Raw genomic sequence first — 21,157 nt, 5'->3', positions numbered from 1 at the left:
GTTGAGTTCATGATGAGTAGCTGTCTGCTTCTGTCAGAACACTTCTTATTTATCTCTTTTATCATCCTTTAAAGTTATTGTTGACAAAGACAGCGGCTGTAAGTACCTCGTTTCTCTTGTATGGTGTGATATATGTGATTTATAGAGAAGAAAACATTAATATGAAGAAATAATTGAGCATATTTCCTCTAAAGCTAACCCTCCGGCTAGCTGCGGTAATGTCATGTTTATAACACTAAGAGAAGAAGCTAACTGTTCGATAGTTAACACACTTACTCTTATTAAAGCAACCTAATACTTACTGTAAAAGCTTCAATATTTAGTGGTAGAGGTCAAGGGTACGTCCATTGAATATCTGTATAAAAGTCAAACATGTCAGTGTTAGAAAAGTCATGTAACGTTAAAGTACACTGACCTGAGGTAAAGTCAATAGAGGAATCATCCTACTGTTATCTAGAATAACTGTATATTTGGTAAAGGCACTTTACACAATGTATTGTATCCAATTGCACAACCTTTGTGTATTGGATAGGTCAGTTTAATAGGTGTTGTCCATGTCCACACACAGAGGGGTTGGTTGCCATTGTTCTGATAATGTGTTGGCTATGTGACAAATACAGCTAGAGTTCAGTATCCTCATTCATCTCTCAGTATATGTGGCGGGGGGTTACAGTGTTATATATTCAGACACAGAGCGGGACAAAGTACAAAGGAAGTTAAACCTGACCCTGTATGGCAAAGTAAATGTTATTAAAATGGAGATAGCCCCACAATTTAACTAGATCTCCATGATGCTACCGCTCAACATACCTGATCCTATTTTTAAACAGTACAACAATCTCATCAAGGAGTTTCTTGGGCAGGGAGAAAGCCCAGATTTAAACTGAGTAAATTGTATGCACCCAAGGATAAAGGTGGACTAGCTCTGCCTGATGTCTAAACATTGGAGCAGAATGGTGTCTGGCTTAAAAGGGACCACCGTAGAAGAGACTCTTGCCACACCCTTTCACCCTATACAAGTCTTGTCCCAACAATCTAATGATAAAGAGAAGGAGATAAATCCAATATTGAACACTCAAGGGAGGTCTGGGCAAAAGTTCACAAAATACACATTACAAACTCTCACATTACAAACAGCAATATGCCTCATCATTATGGTTCAACCTAGAAATAAAAATAGGAAAACAAACAGTACTCTGGAGAAGATGGCTAGAGAATGAGATTCAAACAATTGGTGATCTCTCTAAAGATGGTATTCTGAAATCCTTTGTTGAGTTAGTTCAAGAGTATGATCTGCGAGAGACTTTTGGAAGTACTTGCAGATTAGACACTGTATTATGAAAAAATTCTGCCCAACAATGCAGAAAACCCAATAGCTAATTTCCTCCAAAACCCATGTAACCACAAAGCATCAGTATTCTACAATAACTCAATTGACCTGACCAGCAGTCAGAAAAGACAACCCATGAAGGGTTGTCTTTTGGAGTCTATGACGAATCACAGGTGTTTTTCTGGCATGAAGGCAGCCTATACAATATTAGGCAGGTGGTTTTAATGTTATGGCTGAGCGGTGTATATAGTCAGCTTTCTAGTCTTATGCTGATTATCTAATGTAGTCCAGTCAGGCTTCTTCCAGCTCAGTTTATTACATAAATCAAGTCCTTTTCATCCACTGCCAACCTTGAAAAAGTAATTCACGCGTTTATTTTGTCTTGTTTGGACTATTGTAATTCTCTGAACTGTTCTGCTGAGCCAGAAGACAATTTCCTGTCTCCATTTAATTCAAAATGCTGCTGCTTGGGTCTTATTTATTTCTAGAAATGTCTCTATTTCTTCTCTCCACAGTGAGTTTTAGAAGTGATTTAAAGATTGTATTGATACAGACTCTCCAAACTATATTATAGACTTACCCTAACCCAAACCCTAACCTGAACACTGCCTGAAATCATCAGGCAAGAGTCTAGATGTTCCTTCTACCTGTCTTCTCTATTTCATGGTTTTGACTATTGTTTCTTTTACTGCTTTATGATTTGATATTTTATAATCTTAACCTATAATCTTATCTGGAAAGCATTTTGTAACACTGTTCTGTAAAGTGCTATATAAATAAAGTTATTATTCTTATTATCAACCACTCAAAGCTCTTTACACTACATGTCACATTCACCCGTTCACACACATTCATACACTGGTAGCAGAGGTTGCAATGCAGGATACCGAGCAGCCTAGTCTTCATCCTTCTTAAATAAATCAGCATGGAATGTGTTTGTCTGTTTCAGCGATCATGTCCAACCCGTCTCTGCTGGTCCTGTATGGCAGCCAGACAGGGACGGCTCAGGACACGGCTCAGAGGATCGCCCGGCAGGCTCAGAGAAGGCGGCTGCAGGTTCAAGTGTTACCTCTGGATCACTACAATGTGGTGAGTGTGTTTTTAATGAAAGACAGGAAAGAGAAAGAGAGAGAGAGAGAGGGGGCGGAGTTATAAGTCTGTTAGACTTTAAAGTCCGTGTAAAGTAAGAATAAATATGTGTTCTGAGTTTGACATACCACAGAAAAGTGTGTTGTTAACCACCCTGCCAAATTTGAATGATTAAAAAAATCGCCAAACATATGAAATTAGGCTTCAAAGTTGTGTAAAACTCAGTCTCTTTCTCTGCTACCAAACGCTGTTGGAGTGCCCGCTGAGTTCGCTGAAACCCCGCCCCCTACCAAGTGTCACCTGTCAGTCAAAGTCACCACCTCTACCAGAAACATTGCTACATCTGAGAGCTTTCTGCTGCTAACTCAGCTGCTAACTCGGCGGCTAGCTTGGCGGCTAACTCGACGGCTAGCTCGGCTGCTATCTCGAGCTAACTGGCTAACAGTAGACTGTAGTAGTAGTGTGTGCTGAATGTATTTATACCTCTACAGCGGCAGGGGCGGGTTTATGCTAACGCAGCAGTGATTCATATCAGATCCGCCCACTAAATCCTGAACACAGAAATCCAGAGGTGGGTAGTAACGAGTTACATTTACTCCGTTACATTTACTTGAGTAAGTTTTTGAAAAAAATATACGTTTAAATCACTATACTTTTTACTTTTACTTGAGTAGATTTGTGAAGAAGAAACTGTACTCTTACTCCGCTACATTAGGCTACATTGAGCTTGTTACTTTTCTTTTTACCTTTGGTATTCAACGCCTCATTATTTTTATCTCCCCTGCGTACGCCTGATTTTAATGTTTTATTTTGACAGAGAGAGAGACTTCCGCTAAACGCTCTACCACGTGACTGTGTTTCACCAATCAAACGTAGCCATCCAGTCTCGCATGACCATACTCAATCTCTGCGGCGGGACGAGTTAGCTTTACAATTTACAGTTGTAGCAACAAAAAAGAGAAACGGATGAAAAATGTCAGAATCAACGGTCGGCAATGCAGACACAGGCTCATACTGAAAGCATGTTTACCTTACAAAACGTGTGAAACAGAAGCTACATTATGCAATGTTTTGTCACAAACACACAGACTCAAACACAACCACACACACACACACACACACACACACACACACACACACACACACACACACACACACACACACACAGTTTATGAGCCTGCAGGCCTGGTGAAAAAGTACCAGGTTTGGAAATTTGTGTTACTTGTGCTTTGTAATTAATTTGATTTATTATTTTATTGATTGGATGAACTCTAATTTGCCTGAAGGTGATTATTTAGTATTTTTGTCTGTCTGATTGAATGCTTGTGTTAACAAATAAATCAGATGTTACTCAACAGTTACTCAGTACTTGAGTAGTTTTTTCACCAAGCACTTTTTTACTCTTACTCATTTGGATGATTACTTTTTACTTCTACTTGAGTCATATTATTCTGAAGTAACAGTACTTTTACTTGAGTACAATTTTTGGCTACTCTACCCACCTCTGTAGAAATCTTGAAACACAGTTTGTGAAGCCTAGCTCCACAATTCAAATCTTATGGGTTGAAATGCTTTTTACACCTTTTTTAGAAATACATTTATGACCTATTTAATGTGTTTAGAAGAAAATGTCTGAATTCACTTTACACAGTCTTTAAAGTGTGTGTTTCCTCTCATTTAACAGGCCAACTTGATCTCAGAGTCTCTGGTTGTTTTTGTGTGCGCCACCACTGGTCAAGGAGACCCTCCTGATAATATGAAGGTAACAATAGATGCTAAATGTCTAACATAAGAAAAGGTAACAACCATAAATGTGCACAAGTTCAGCCTTGTTCATGTGTGTCTTCTGGTCTCTAAAGAACTTCTGGAGGTTTATCTTCAGGAAGTCTTTACCTGTAGGATCTCTGTGTCGGCTGGACTGTGCCATACTGGGTCTGGGGGATTCCTCCTATCCAAAGTTAGTGTTTTTCAGCTTTCTCACAGTTCACACAATCAGAGTGACTCATGTTCTTTGTAAAAAAAGATAGCATCTGGCTGTTTTGTCTGCAGGTTTAATTTCGTGGCTAAGAAGCTTCATAAGCGTGTCATGCAGCTGGGCGCCACCGTGTTACTTCCTGTCGGGCTAGCAGACGACCAGCATGACCTCGGGTAAGAAACATCACATTCTTCTTCAGCATCTCATTATCTGCTGTAAAGTTGTACTGATTTTTTTCACAGTGTTATGGATGATTTAGTTCCTGTGTTCTGTCAGGTTTGATCCTCATATCATGTTTCTGTCTCTAACTGAGATTTGTAAGCAGTAACATGTCAAAGAGTTACAATAGTAGGTCCAGGTTATTATAATTATGTCACATAATATTTCATAACTACTAGTTATAATTAACTACTGAGGTAGGTGTGCCACAAAATGATAAGTGGAATATACATTTAGTTAAATTGCAGCAGGGAACTGATAAAATATTCTTCAATCTCTGTAGCTGTTATATTTTTATTAAATAATTGTCTTTCTAACATTTTACCTCTTTATCTCAAAACTACATCAAAGATTTGAGAAAATATTTGTATTAGTTTTTTGGCTCTGGGTCATGATAGAACTGACAGAACTGATTAGTATTAATACTAGTACAAAGCTGACTCAACAGCACCACCATGTGGCCATTAATTAAACTCTCTCTCTCTCTCTCTCTCTCTCTCTCTCTCTCTCTCTCTCTCTCTCTCTCTCTCTCTCTCTCTCTCTCTCTCTCTCTCTCCCCCTCGCTCTCTCTCTCACTCTGAAATTAAAATAAAGTAAACTGAAGATCCCCGTTACTGTTTGAGACTGTTACAAATTTAGAATTGTGCAAATAGACAAATCCTCATATATTCTTTTTTCCCTATATATTGGTAATAATTATTAATTAGTTATTATTATACCAAAATCTAATCATTTTAATGATTCTTTTTTAAATGTGTGTTAAACAGAGCAGACGCTGTGATCGACCCATGGCTGAAATCATTCTGGGCCAAAGTGTTTGCTCTGCACCCGTCTCTGTCAGAGGTGACTCCGCTGAGAGAGGATGAGCCGTGAGTATCTGCTTCTTTATCTGTTGTTGCATATTTTTATTAAGAGTTTGTTTTGTGTCCTTTTAAAATCTCATGTTTCTGGCTTGTTTCTCGTGTCAGACTCCCTCCAAAGTTCACCTTCCACTTTCTGGAGGACATGAAGGAGCAGATGGAGGACAGGTTGAAGATTCCCTCAGAGCAAACCGTCCACTCTCAGTCCCACCCCTTCCCCGCCAGACTGCTGTCCAATAAGAGAGTGACAGACCAGTCTCACTTTCAGGACGTGAGGCACATTGAGTTTGACATCAGTGGATCCAACATCCAGTGAGTAGACCTAGATAATGTTTTAATCATTTCAATATAAAACACAGAACTTTGTTTCTCCTCTGTCACAGCTACCACACAGCATGAATAGAAATAAACACTACACTGATTTCCTAATTTTTATTTTATAATTTTCAGTCTTCAAATATAGAAGAAGAAAATCAAGCTGTTGTTGAATGCTGACTCATCAGTTGTGTTACCTGTGTGTAGGTTTGCAGCAGGTGACGTGGTGATGATGTATCCTCGTAACGCAGCAGAAGACGTGCAGCAGTTCTGTCAGCTGCTCAGATTAGATCCAGAGGCCACGTTCACTATCAGACCCACAGACAACACAGCAGGTGTGTGTGTGTGTGTGTGTGTGTGTGTGTGTGTGTGTGTGTGTGTGTGTGTGTGTGTGTGTGTGTGTGTGTGTGTGTGTGTGTGTGTGTGTGTGTGTGTGTGTGTGTGTGTGTGTGTGTGTGTGTGTGTGAGAATGACTTTTGGTCCATCAAATCATCTCATTTCAATGAAGGTTTATGACTCATGACCTCATCACATTAACACCACTGTTACTGGCTATTAACAGCTATGAGCCTTTATGATATGAAGTGTCCAATATTAAATGTTTTAAAGTCAATTAAGAAATAAAGAAAGTAAATTAGTATGAAAGAAAATGTTAAATATAGTGTTTACTGTATAATTTCACCATTCCTTTTTTCATAATAATTTAAGTGAGCCTTTATGATATGAAGTGTTGAACAATAAATAAATAAATAAATAAATAAGATATTATGAAATAAATGCTGTAAGATAAATAAACAAGTACATTTTTTAAGTAATTACAGAAAGTAAAATAATAATATATGAATAAGTTAGTAATGTAGGAAAATGTGAAATATGCTGTATATGTAAAGTATATCTGATATATAATAAATGTATAGCTATGAAATTATAGTCATTTCACAGTTCCTTTTTTCATAATAATGGAGTTCTTTTTTAAAAAATAAAATAAAATCCTAATTACACTTTAATTTCATGACACATTTCATGTCATAGTGATACTTTTTATAATGTCACTTTTTTTCCATAATGTTACTTTGCATTTTATTGAAGTCAATCCCGGCCTCCTCACCATTGAGCCAATCACATGCCCCCAGCTGACCAGCCTCTCTCGAGCAAGCAAACTACTACACATGATGAATCTGTCCTCCATCAGCTCCTACAAAAATATGTAGTGACTAAATGTTCCACTCTGTTCTGGGTTTATGAGAACTTCTACACAGAAAACTGCTACTCAGGTTGAGAGTGATGAGACTGAAAAAAAAACAATGTGCGGCAGAGCTAAATATTGATTATTGCATCTTTAAAGCAAAATTGTCACCATATAATACTTGTGACTGTTGAGTCGTCACCATGTCTCTGTGTACTCACTCAGTCCCAGCCAGGCTTCCTCAGCCCTGCACAGTGCGCCACCTGGTGGAGAGCTACCTGGACATCGCCGCCGTGCCTCGCCGTTCCTTCTTCGAACTGCTGTCTACATTCTCCACTAACGAGCTGGAGCAGGAGAAGCTGGTGGAGTTCAGTTCAGCGGCCGGCCAGGACGAACTGCACAGCTACTGCAACCGACCTCGACGCACCGCACTGGAGGTCCGACAATTTAACCTTTTTTTTTATTCCCTTATTTTGAAAGGATACATTTGAATATATAAACGTGTCCTTTATTTGCTTATTGAGCGTGTTGTTACTGCTGCAGGTGTTGGCAGATTTCCCTCATACTACAGCAGAACTCAAAGCGGACTACCTCTTGGACCTTTTCCCTGAGATCCAGCCTCGCTCTTTCTCCATCGCCTCTTCTCTCCTGGTAGCTCAACCAATCACAAACAACTATTTAACTGCTATTGAAAATTGAGAAACATGAGAAGTGTGAGTGAAATGTAGCAGGTGTATTTCAGAGCGGTCTTCTCTCCTCACAGGCTCACCCACACAGGCTTCAGATCCTGGTCGCTGTGGTCTCTTACAAAACCAAGATGTTTAAACCACGAAGAGGACTCTGCTCCAGCTGGTTAGCCTCCCTGGATCCTGCACAAGGTCTGTCACCACACTGTACAACACTCAAATCAACTATACTCATACATCAGCCTCAGAATACTTAGCTCTTATTAGTTGGAGTGTTTGGCTTCATTTCATATAGATATTTATATTCATAATCATGACCTCCAGAGGTTGATACAAATCTGACTCATCTGTTGTGAGTCCTGCAGTGTTTTAGTTTTCTAGAGAGGGTGTCCATTGGATGATTGGTCCACCACCACCTGACTGAAATATCTCAAAAGCTATTGGATAGGTTGTCATGAAATTTTGTACAGATATTCATGGTTTCCAGAGGATGAATCCTGATGACTGTGGTGGTTCTCTTACTTTTCCTCTTGTGCCATCATGAGGTTGATGTGTAACATGTGTGAAATTTGACAGCATCCATGTTACAATCAGAATGATTTGTAAAAACACTTTTTATATATATTGTTACTCTGTTGTTGTTGTTGTGGTGTTGTTCTGTCTTGGCCAGGTCTCATTTGCAAAAGAGTTAGCATGTCACTGTGAGCATATTAGCATGGTGAATTAGCTCTCACTGGATTAGCGCTTCTTTTAGGTTTTAATTTCCCGTGAATTCTTTACAATAAAAGTCTCCCATTATTTAGTAATATAAAAGCTTTTAATATGAAGCAGTAAAGCAGGAAATCAGTGGTAACTTAACACTACTTTGATACAGGCCAGAAAGCTGGCCAATCAGAACAGAGGTGGGCCTTAAAGAGACAGGAGCTAAAATGGTCTGTTAATAGACAGAGGCTGAACTGAGGGGCTGCTTAAAGGACCAGTAGAAGATAAATAAGGAGTTTTTTTGAACTGTGAGCCTAAAAGTTTAAAATGAAAAGTTTAAAATGAAAACTTCGAAATATTTGCTCTTTAATGTTGGTAGATAAACTCTGGAAATCTGAATGTTAGAAATAAACTAAAACGGCAGTTAATAGTAAACATAGCTTTGAAAATGATATGGAAGCTTGTCCTCGTCATGATCCAGTTTTGATAAAGTTCTTAATGTTGTTGTTGTTGTTGTTGTTGTTGTTGTTGTTGTTGTAGGAGAGGTGTACGTGCCTCTGTGGGTGAAGAAGGGAACTCTGAAGTTCCCCACACAGAAGGAAACCCCTGTGATAATGGTGGGACCTGGAACAGGAGTGGCACCCTTCAGGTCTGCTGTACAAGAGAGGACTGCTGAGGGAAAATACGGTGAGACCTTTGACCTTTCTGTGTCTGACTCTCATGTTCACCTCCCATCATCATCACAGCTCTGACATCACACTCCTCTTCCTGTTTGTCTCCCCGCCGCTCAGCCAACGTCTTGTTCTTCGGCTGTCGATCCGAGGCCAAAGACTTCTACTTCAGTTCAGAGTGGGAGGAGATGATGAAGGTGGGACAGCTGAAACTCTTCACCGCCTTCTCACGAGACCAGGTCAGACACACACACACACACACACTATATATATATATATACATATATACACACACACACACACACTATATACACACACACATCATCACATTTTGACTTATAGGGTGGACAGAACTTTATATATGTACATGTGAGTGTGTGGAGTTGACATTTTTCAGGCTCAAAGTTAAGCCACAACACTTTTCAACTTTTACTACAATACCCAGGTTGCATTGTGTGTGTGTTCAGGAGGATAAAGTGTACGTGCAGCAGCGTGTGAGGGAGAATTCTGAGCTCCTGTGGGACCTGATTACAAATAAAGGAGGCTGCTTCTACATCGCTGGGTAAGTCTGCTTCATTCACATCCGAGTATTTATGCTGATTCATGTCTCTGTGGAGAACTCTTCTCATAATCCCTCTCTTGAAAGAAGTCCCTGATTACAGTCGTTAAACTCAAACAGCTGTAACAGTTATAGGATAAAATTGTACCCTGACTATTCACTGAGACATTTATACTAAGAGGTAAGAGGTGAGGGAGTGCCATCTCTTCCCCCCTCCACTCTGCTCTAGTCTGCTGTTATTTCATATTGTTAATGATTCCCATCAATTAAGATTAAGGGGCAACATTAGGTCTCATGCTGTAACATTATCTTCAATTTCTATTAAGAGAAAAAATAAGAGAGATGCATCAAACATTCATAAGCACCCAAATCTACTTTTACCCAGCTGTGCTGAATGATGAAGCCCACATGATCTTAAATTGGAGACATGTGGTTGATTGTTTGTTAGAAGCACAGGTGACTCTCCCTATACTATACTATACACTATATAAGAGCAGGTGTCCAGGTATCAGAGAGATGTCACCAAAAAAAAGAAGTTAGCAGTAATGAAATTGACATAATGTGAAATAAACTGAAACTTATAGTGCTGATAGGGTTCAATCGACCAAATGCATTTCTTTAGCCCACAAATGTAATAATCTAATTATTATAATTACTCTGAAACATCATCTAACTTTGATTATATGATATTTGTGTTTTTTATGTTCCTCAAATTTAAACTTATATTTCTTTGCATTAGACAAACAATTTTTGAACTGTGAGTGTGAGATGTGATTTTATTATTTTGGTACAATGAGTGCTAAAACCTCCTCTTACCTAACAGAAGAGTAAAAATTAAGGAAACACTGGTGAATGGCAGAAATCAGTGAGTACTAACATAATCAGAAGAAATAAGAGGGAATATGTTCATATATGGCTTCTTGCATGAGGCTCAGTGTCTCTTCTGTCAGTACTCTCTGACTGCTCTACAGTGTCTATGGCTCACACACTAGATATAAATCTGGAAGATATGAATATTTAAAACAGCTCACAATTTTTAAAAACATGAATAAGTCATTTCCTGAAACAGCTGGACACTGTAGTTTTTACAGTACAAACAGTAAATCAGCTGTGAATGATCTTGTCTGTGAGCAGCAATGCTAAACAGATGCCTGCCAGCGTACGAGATGCACTGAAAGAAGGCTTCCAGCAGGAGGGAGGAGTGTCCGAGGAGGAAGCAGAGCAGATGCTGGAAGCCATGGAGAGGACGGGCCGTCTCCAGAGCGAGACCTGGTCCTGATCACGTGACCTGGTCCTGATCACATGACCTCAACTCTTCACCTTCAGCTGCTGCCGCCATGTTGAGTATAATACAATCACTGCTGTCATCAAAGTGTAAAAGATAGCCAGACACACTGAATAAAAGAAGAGCCAAACCAGAGCCAAATATACTCATATTAGTGTTAGATGTATGTATATGGACTGCATGCAGAGACATATAAACCAATGAGCAGGAACATTACAGATGTCAGGATCATGTACTTCCTGTATTTCACTGTGTGGGAGACAAGTGTTCAATGACTGATCAAGAAAATACCAATCAATACATCTGCCTCCCACTTTTCTATACGGTGCTTCAGTGCACTTTTATTCTCAGTCACATAATTGCCCAACTTTAAATGTTGCCTTAGCCAACAGATTCTTATCAATCAATTGTCTCTCCCACTCTGTCATATGCCTTTAAGGTTCCTATTTTCACTGCTTATAATCACTTATGACACAAATGTTACAGTTACACAATCTGTAAACTGGCTGACCTACAGTATAAGGGACCAATGGCGCAGCAGCACCCAGTATGACATAATAAAGTATAATCTGAAAATGACACTTGTTTGGCTTTTGTCTCAGTTCTACAGTCATTTATTGAAAATGGAAACTAATCAGATTAAGAACAATTTAGTTATTTGTGAAAATCAACGTTTTTTGAGTCATCGCTCAGATTCTGTTAGAGGATGAGAGATGTATCAAAGGCCTCAGACTGAGCTTCATCCTCTCAACATCCTGCAGACCAGAATATCACTCAGACATGAACTGAAGGAGACTGAACATTAGTCTTTCTCTCTCTCACACACACACACACACACAGATCTGAGGACTGTTCCCTGCAGATGCTGCTAATTTGGCAGCAAGGCAAAAAATCCAATTAGCCACTCAGTATGGAAGTTGAGGGCTGACTATATTAAAACTTTTAATCAAATAGAAATGTAATTTTCCATTTGTGTGAGCATGACGTCTGACTGTATTTTTATTGTCATGTTTTAAGTGTCTTTATTGCAGAAAGTGACATGTTTAACCTCAAACTGAATTAAAATATAATCATTTCCTTTCTAGATTCTAAAATGTCTTTTCATTTCATTTTTAATAGAAATGCACAAAAATTTAAGACAAACAACTTTTTTTAAATGTTTGGGCTGCAACTAAAAAAAAGTATCATCATGTTTAGTTTGTATTATTTTTCAAACATGAAAATTAAATGAAATGAGTTCTATTTTAATGTGTTTGTACAACTTGTGCACACAAATGGAAGATGAATTTTAAATTTGTTTGATTGATTTCATTTTAATATTGACAGCAGGTTAAGAGACTGATATTAACTGATGAGAATCTAGACTATCTCCATGTGTGTGGGTTTGACTTCCTAACATTCACACTCTGATCATACAGCTTCACTGAACAGCTGGTATTTGTTCTAAGTGTAATATATCGATCTCTGAAATGTGCCTCGTCAAATGAACTGGAGAGAAAGAACACACACATCATCTTCATTTCCTCATGTGTTTATCTTTATCTTTGAGCTTCCTGAGGTAAACAGGTTCATCACACAGCACTGACTTCATGAGGCACGGCTGTAGTCGCTGCTCCTCTGTGATCTGCTGTGTTGACAAGGTTGTGTAGAGGAGAGGCTCTGCTCCTCTGCATTCTGCTCGGTTTATACTGGAGCAGCTCACTGAAGCATCGATTTACAATGTGTAAAAACATCTGTGCTTATTGTCAGTGGACATGAATTCCAAGACTTCTGTTGTTAAAAACTGTTTTCTCAATTAACCAGTTTGTTGTATTGTCTTTAAAAGGTGAGAAATGTTTTAAAAAATGCACATCCAAGAGTCCAAGGTCTTTAAATTGTTTGTCAGAACAACACTGATATAAAACTAGGTTGAGCAGATCATCCTCACATGCTGGAACAAGCAAATATTTGACTTTTGTGCTTGAAAAACGACTCCAACAATAAGCTGATTATCAAAATATCAGTTATTTTGTTGATTGACTAATCAATGAATCATTTCTAATAGACACTGTTCTAGAAATACAAATACAAAGACTAATTAAAATCACAGCCCGTTACAACATTGTGTTTTCAATGAGAGACTCAATATGAACATTATTAGATTCTCTGCAGCAGCTTCCAGTGGACGTCCAGGCTGAGGTACAGTCACATGATCATTATGTTCTATCACACTGTCCTGCACTCACACCTGAAGGAGGACGTGATGTTGAGCTCCCGAAAATGTGTAAAAAAATAATAAATAACTGTAAACTGTGTGTGTGTGGGAGCGATGCTGTAGTCTGGTACAGTTCTGTAAAGCACAGAGCAGAAGACACACACACACACACACACACACACACATTGCACAAACACGTCAAACCGCATATTCTTTCTAAACAGATAATAAATGGACTTTTTCCATGTCAAGAAATCCAGCAGTTCTATCTGAGAGCCAGTGTGTGGACTTGGTAGATCTCCTTAGGAAAGTCGGCCTGCTGTTCCTGGTGCAGGATTTGCAGACCCGCTTTGGCTACCAGGCGGTGAACTATCTCCAGGTCTCTGCAGACGCTGCTGTCCACGTCGTCGGGCACCACTCCCTCGTACGACACGTTGTCCTTGATGACGATGAGGCCGTTGGGCCGCAGGGCTTTCTGGCAGCGGCGCAGGAACTCCACCAGGTGGTCGTCTGTCAGGTGGCCTGTAGGGGGCAGAAGAGAGGGTCAGAAGATGCTGATTGTATAGCAGTGACCTCTGGGTGAGGTTACTGTATGAGTCATAAGTTGTATATAGTTTATTATTCATATGAAGCACACTAAGGTCTTTACAAGAAAAAGTGACTTTAATTTTTATACTACTATTTTTTGGACTTTCATTTTTTAAGTAAGTCAAAAAGCTATTTAACCTTTGTGTCGTCCTCCCAGGTCAAATTAACTCCATCTGTTTTGACCGTTCCTTCTTTCCTTCCTCCCTTCCTTCTTCCTTCCTCTTTTCTCCCTTCCTTCTTCCTTCGTTCTTTTTCCCTTCCTCCCCTCCTTTCCTTCCTTCTTCCTCCCCTCCTTTCCGTCCTTCTTCCTCCCTCCCTTCCTCCCTCCCTCCTTTCCTTCCTTCTTTATCCATTCCTCCTTCCTCCTTCCTTCTCCCTTCCTCCCTCTTTTCCTTTCCTGCCTTCCTTCCTTCCTTCCTTCCTTGACTTGAGGACAACAGGAGGGTTAAGACCTTGAAAAAAGTGATTCTCAACTTTCAACAGTATATCTTGTGAACCAATCAATATCAAACCAAACTTTTACTGTGATGTTTTCAGCTCTCATTGGCTGCATTACTTCTACTGGAAAAAATGACTCCAGCTGTGAATAATGACTACAGCTGCATCTAGACAAAGCCTGAACAATCAACCTGACTATTTCCTGTCTTCATTTTCCCGCACTCACCGATGACCCATTGGATCCAGATGACATCATAGCGTCCACTCTCTGGTACAAACTCCTGCAGGCCGCTGCAGTAGTAGTGACCCACTCTCTTGCTGTCGTCTCCCAGGTACGGCTTGGCTTTGTCCAGGAACTCCTGCGTCACGTCCACCAGGTCCACTGTCTTGAACAGAGGCAGCAGTAAACGCTTGCTGATCCTGCCAATGCCAGCGCCACAGTCCAGAGCGCAGCCTGGGCTCGTCTTCCCCTCCCCATCCTTCAGAGCCACACACACACACACACAGAAAGTATATAATTTAATCAGTTTGTACCTTAAACATTGTGACCTGTATGCAATACAAGGTATCTGCATGCTGACTGGATAAAAATGACAATTTTCTATATTAAACTGTTTTTCTTAATTATTCAGCAGCAGAGTGCAAAACTAACTATATAATTAACCCTAACAGCCCAATGTTTAGTGAATGTTTAAATGTTAGCAGCCAATCAACAGGTTACCATTGCTTTTTTTTTTTTTTTTTTGGCTGCTGAGTGAAGCAAATCTAGCAGACACTTGCATATTTTACCAATATTTGGCTAGAGACTGATACTATTTTTTTGCCCTGCTCAGCATCTTGGTTAATTTGTATCAAAGAGCAGCTAAACACTGAGCAGGAGACGCTACATACAGTGTGACTGGATGATGAGGTTACTTTTTAAACAGCTGTTTGTCTTATTTGATCTGATTGGAATCCACACCTCCACTGTTCTTTACACAAAGTCTTTCTCATCAGAGTGGAACACAGTTTTTGTTCTGCAAGTCACCATTACACCTCAAATATTGATGATAGAAGTTCTGAATCAAGTCCCAAGACCAACAAGTCTCAAGTCCAGTCAAGTCCTACACTTAGTCTCTGAGTACTAAACATTGACTATGTGCCTGTCACCTAATTTAACACAACTCTATATTAATAAAAAGTTAGTATAGTAAATGAACAGGAATAATGTATGATAAATGATATGTATATAACTTTGATACTACTCACACACTTTTCCTCTGTTCGTGCAACATGTTCAAGCAATTAATTCACTTAATGTGTAGACCTGATAAAATGACGCAGCAGAAGCGGATATAAATATCAATTTTTAGTCACTAATACGGGTCATACTCCAAGAACACATAATCCTACAGTTCCCATAATGCAACTTGATAAGACCTATCTCAATAACTACTTTTGTTGGACGATATATTGTCCCAGAAATAATCGCGATAAATGATATTATTATCATTTGAAGATCATTTTATACCACTGATATAATGATAATATAATAGTATAATAATGTAAGGGGGGGGGGGGGGGGTCTTGTGTAAAAACACAGACTGTCATCATGGTTGGGGACAGAGTTATTTCCCTTGAATTCTTCTACAGTCTCCACTCAGGACTACACAGTGAGGAATGGAGGACACTACTAGCTTAGCTAATGTAACATGAATAGCATCTTAGCTGCTAATGTGAAGTGTGGTAATACTGAGGTTAAATGTCCATGTATCATATGATAAGTCCATATATAGTCATGATGATGATAATTATGTTATTGTATGATAAGTTGATAATTATTGTGACAAGCCCATTCACACATTTTATAATGTTCCAGGAGACTAAAGTCTAATTGTTGTTATGAGTTGTTGCTGTTTAGTCGAGTCTTTTTTGATTTCCTCAAGTCTAAATTAATCTGATTTATGATTCCATAAGGCACAGGTCATGTGACTGGAAGCCACATCTCTGGAGCACACCCAAGTCAGCATACCTTCACCCCATAGGTCAACAAACAGCCTGACACATGAACTGTATCTTATTAGAGTTCCTTACACCGAGGAACTTCTGCAGGAAAGCTTTGGATCCGTTGATGTCGATGTTGGAGATGCTGCCGTATCCTCCCAGCATGCCGTCCACTGTGGGAGGAACCTCCTTCCAGTAGACCTCAGCATTGGAGTAGAAGCTCGTTTTATTCTCTGCTATGTCGCCCATCCTGTCAACAATCCACAGAGCACACACTTCAATTAGAGGAAGATGTACTAAAACTATAACTCTTCACATCATGATGATAATAACATAGACAGCAGCAGCAGGAACAGAAGATATGACATGATCTAAAACTGTGATGCCTTCATGGTTCCTTCATATAGTTTTTCTAATGAAGGGAACAGTCTGGTTTCCCATTTAATAGTGAGTCAGCTGTGATGTAAACATACCTTTAACTGTCATTTGATGTCAAATTAATGATGATACTTTAACTGTGAAATAAGCCTTACACAACCTAACAAAAACTAATACATTGAACAATTATAGATTAACAGCACATTTACTCCTTTACATCTGTCACTTTCTGTCACCTTCTTCCTCTTCTTATCACCCAGACAACAGTGATTTACTTTGATACTGCAGGCTTGTTCTTATTACATTCTTATTAATAATGTAATGGTCAGTATGAACAGGAGAAATTATTACAGCAAGAATAAACTGTTCAAATCTACATATGTGTACCTATTGTTTCAAGACAGACTTCAAAAATGGTGAACATATCCTTTATCATATTTGAGTTAAGTCTTTTCATTTTTCAGTTGTGTGTGTGTTGTTTCTAGGCTACTTATTATAGTCAGCTGTGGTCATCCAGCTGCTCTACAAGCTTCACCTCACTGTCATTAAAGGCCATTCATCCATATTCATACAGCTCTGTAAAAGGATGTACAATCAAACGCCACACTTCAGCTATGTTGGACGAGGACTGGAGGTCTATCACCTGCTCTGCTGCACGCTCACACACACATACACACATGTACGCGTGCACACAAGCTGCATCCAAATCTGGCTACACTTGGAGGCAGATCAGCTGTCAGCACCCATCTCGTGAGCAGGGCAGAGGGCACACATTTCCTCTGTGGCTCTGATCAACATCACAGTGACAGAATGAATGAATGAATGAATGAGACTAATACACACTTTAAACTGTCACATGACTTCATTTCACAGATCTCTTCCTCATTATTAATTTGTGTGGTTCACAGGTGCTAATATTCAGCTTTATTGAGAAGTCTAAACATCACACAACTACATAACTTCTCAAAACAACATGTCAGTCCCACTTTTACCACCATAATCATTACTAAACATTAATAAACATTCAAGTTGTATTCTATTCTACTCTATTAATTTAATCATTATGAAATGACATTATTGTTGAAGCATAATATATACTACAGATAGATGATACAGTGTAGAAATGGCCTTTAAAGGACAGTCAACTGTGTATTACACTCAGTTGAAGACGTTTAAAGCTCCAAACTGAAATAACTTCAGTCAATGAGTAGTTACGTCATGACCCCTTCATGTACAGCGGGTAAAGTTGGAAAGCTGTAAATTCAACTTAAACCTTAGGAATGATGACACGTGTAGCTTTCTCGTTTTATTTCCAACATAAACTGTTTTTTTCTTTTCTTTTCTTTTTTACAGATGAATGTAAGGAGGTCTTCTTCATATCAACAGTTAGTAAATATATACAGTTCATTTCTCGACATGTGCTAAGTTATGTGTAGGTGTTGTAGTTTTTATCCAGCTCGCTAGTTAATGTTAGCTGCGGACAGCTCTGTCTCTGAATACCGACTCTGTGATTTTACTTTCATAAAAGCGAATTTTCATATTGATACATACCTCAGTTAGAGTCCGCTCCAGGCCACACACCCTCCTCTAGCCCTCGTTAAAAGCTGCTCCCGGTCTCTGAGCTTCACTTTCTCTGCGGGACCACATGCGAAACGTCATTTCCTTATTTGGTTGCCGGTAGCGGCAACAGCAGCGACAGCAGCGCCCCTGCTGGTGACTACAGGCATTACAGCACACACACTCATAACGCTCACACACACTTTTAATAATGATTTTCATAAAGAATCCCATCAGAGTAAAATGTCCTTGTACATTTTTAATTCTGAAAATGTTAGTGTGGAGAGAATGTAAAAAAAAAAATCCAAAATACTGAAACTGAGGGGAAATAAAAACTAACAAACAGGGACTTATATTATTCTAATTTAAATTCAATACCTTTATTGTCATTGCACAACAGTACAACGGAATTGTGTGTCTACAGTGGCTGAACAGTCAATATAAACATAAAACAACATACAATGAGACACATAAAAGACACTATGGATAAAAAAGAGAATATAAAAGTGGCAGTCATAAATATAGGAATAAGAGCAGTAGTTGCAGACTTCATTTCACATGCCAGCACATTCAAGATGCATACATAGTATGCTCTACTGCATATTTAATGAGTTAATCATTTTAATGGCACTCGGGTAAAAACTGTTAAGGAGTCTGGAAGTGTGAGATTTCACTGTATCATGAGATCTGTGTCACCTTTTCAGAGGTCAGCAGTGTTAAGTGGGTGCCCTGTGGGTGGGAAGGGTCCTTTATGATATCTGTGGCCCTACGGAGACAGCAGCTTTTGCTTTTGTACTCAAGGGCTGGTATGTGTGTACAGATTATGTTTTGGGCTGATTTTATGACTCATGTATGCTGATTGTTAAATTAACCAGTTATTTAAATAAAGTGTGGAGACTCATTGGAATACAGGGCTCACTTCTTTATACAAATGACTGATTTTATTTAATACCTTATTTATGGAGGAGAAGTCACAATGAATTAAGATAACAATGAACATACAACCACAGAGATTCAGTTACATTAAAAACTCCATTCAAATCTCCAGCCACACTTGTATAACAACAAGTACCTGATGATCCTAATGATGGCCCCAAGCTGATACACCAACACAGGACTGCTCTCTCTCTCCATCCACCTTACAATTAGATAAAGGGCACATGAGCTCAATGTGCTCAGTGGTAGTGATGGTGTACATACAGTCCTTTCTCACTAATGCAACATTGACACTTTATAAGAATCTGTATTTTCTGACAGAAAACTGCCACAGTTCTTAATTCTCACATACTATTCATATTCTACACCCTCGCAGTATGTTCAGTCAGATTTGACCCAGTCCAAGAATCCCCTCATAAAAAGTGTTTTTTATGAATGGATTCTTATTCAGAATTATTTAGAAAGCACCAATAATTGATGACCGATCAAAAAATGTGTAATGTTTTAGATAGTACCTTTTACACTAAAAACAGCTCCTATCACACAATATCATGTCCTATTTGACCTAAGACATGAAAATATAACATAGCAATAATGGTTTAAATGTATTTTATGTAAAGTGAAATTAACTCTATGGAAGTGTGGGGTTTATTGTATAACCATTAGAGCCATCAGTCTTCACTGCTACATGATAAAAAGAAATCCTCATAACTACTATCTTATTAAAACTATTAATTATTCATTTCACTAAAACACATGTCAATAGATACGGCTCACATTTGCCTCAATGGATCAATGGACAAAAATGTGTAGCATCTATACAAAAGTATAACATTTTAAATATTTTCATTTTTGTGCATTTTGGGCCACTTTAGGAATAGTCATCAAATATCAGAGTAAAAGACATTTGGGGTGTTTTTACAGCTGTCAAATGTCTAAACAGGTCAAATTTGACCTGAACAGTATGTAAGGGTTAATGCATTAACTTGAAACAGTAGATCTCAACTGTGCAAAGTCCCACATCTTCAACATATGGCTGTTTAATCTGGAGGTCTAACATTGTTTTTCAAAAGGTCACCATTACAGATGCTTTATACTAAAAAGATTGTTAAAATACACAGATGAGATTACATGTGTCACCATCCACCTCAGCTGTGACTGTAACCTTTACTAATTCATTATCTCTCACTGGCAGCATGAGGCTGGTTGTGTCTCAGGTGTGAGTGTGAACAATGTGAAATGCTTTAGCATACTGACCAACTGATGCTCTCTGCTCACAACAGGCACTGTCGTCATTACATAGAGGCGCAGCTGCATGATGGAGCTGCAGTGTAGTAAATTAACCACAGGGGGGCAGTGTAGTATAGAGGTACTAATGATCAGTTTCTTTCCTGTCTGAGGTTTGTAAAATTTTTGTCAGAGCAGTTTAGTGTCAGTCTTGCTCTGCTTCTTCCTCGTAGTGTCTGCAGATGTGTTTGAGATGAATAATCATATTTTATCAGTCTTAATTAGTGTGCCAAGAGAGGGCAAGGTTCCCTCTATTAAAGATGGTATAATATCTATGTGAAAATTTGACTGCAAACACACCACCACTATAAAAGGATGGTGTGCATCTGAGCTGCAGCTCCACTCTTCTATCCACAGACACATGCTGCAACATGATGAAAGAGGCAGTCTTGTTGGTGAATTAATTGTAAGTGTGTCATTTTCAGCAAGAGAGTATAAATGTATCATATCATTATGTTCACAATTGTAGTGTAAGTGTATACAGTGGATCTGTTTTATGTTCTAAGTAATAGAGGTAGAAATTATGAATCACTGCACTGAGAACAGTCATTTCAGTGCAAAAATTCACAGTTGCTGGCTGTGTTTCCATGACGACTAAGCAAATTCTATCTTCTGAGGAAGACTGCGAGATACAGTTGAAAGCTCCAGCTCCTTGAGTTATAGTTATTAACTATGTAGTTATAGCAATGCATGTTTTAAAGCTGCTATGCGTAGAATTGCCGTTTGCCACAGTGTGTGTGTGTGTGTGTGTGTGTGTGTGTGTGTGTGTGTGTGTGTGTGTGTGTGTGTGTCTCTGAAGGAGCGACCACTGGGGGTCACAAAAAGTCAGAAATGTTCTAACTCACAGGCTTATCTCTGAAATCCAAGTCCTTGTGTCTCAACTAATTGCACAAAAGGGGATAATGGTGCACACGTTTTC

The 21,157-nt window shown here is 38.9% G+C and overlaps 2 protein-coding genes across 2 annotated transcripts; one reads left to right on the top strand and one right to left on the bottom strand.

Annotated features, from left to right (window-relative positions):
• The first annotated feature begins 6 nt into the window (after nt 1-6).
• ndor1 (NADPH dependent diflavin oxidoreductase 1) lies at nt 7-11,684 on the top strand. Its single transcript, XM_053339776.1, has 15 exons — nt 7-98; nt 2,280-2,419; nt 4,104-4,181; nt 4,279-4,376; nt 4,469-4,567; nt 5,381-5,482; nt 5,582-5,785; nt 5,996-6,123; nt 7,200-7,411; nt 7,518-7,625; nt 7,738-7,852; nt 8,903-9,049; nt 9,154-9,272; nt 9,501-9,595; nt 10,727-11,684. The coding sequence occupies exons 2-15, from the start codon at nt 2,285-2,287 to the stop codon at nt 10,869-10,871; spliced, it is 1,785 nt and encodes a 594-aa protein (XP_053195751.1). The 5' UTR covers nt 7-98; nt 2,280-2,284; the 3' UTR covers nt 10,872-11,684.
• A 1,550-nt stretch (nt 11,685-13,234) lies between these two features.
• ntmt1 (N-terminal Xaa-Pro-Lys N-methyltransferase 1) lies at nt 13,235-18,054 on the bottom strand. Its single transcript, XM_053339785.1, has 4 exons — nt 18,010-18,054; nt 16,171-16,330; nt 14,324-14,576; nt 13,235-13,593 (listed from the first exon to the last, which is right to left on the bottom strand). Exons 2-4 carry the CDS (start codon nt 16,327-16,329, stop codon nt 13,337-13,339), a joined length of 669 nt encoding a protein of 222 aa, XP_053195760.1. The 5' UTR covers nt 16,330; nt 18,010-18,054; the 3' UTR covers nt 13,235-13,336.
• Nucleotides 18,055-21,157: the final 3,103 nt, after the last annotated feature.

The sequence above is a fragment of the Scomber japonicus genome, chromosome 19, assembly GCF_027409825.1.
Source record: "Scomber japonicus isolate fScoJap1 chromosome 19, fScoJap1.pri, whole genome shotgun sequence".
Lineage (NCBI taxonomy): Eukaryota > Metazoa > Chordata > Actinopteri > Scombriformes > Scombridae > Scomber > Scomber japonicus.
This window is presented reverse-complemented; position numbering and strand designations above follow the sequence as displayed.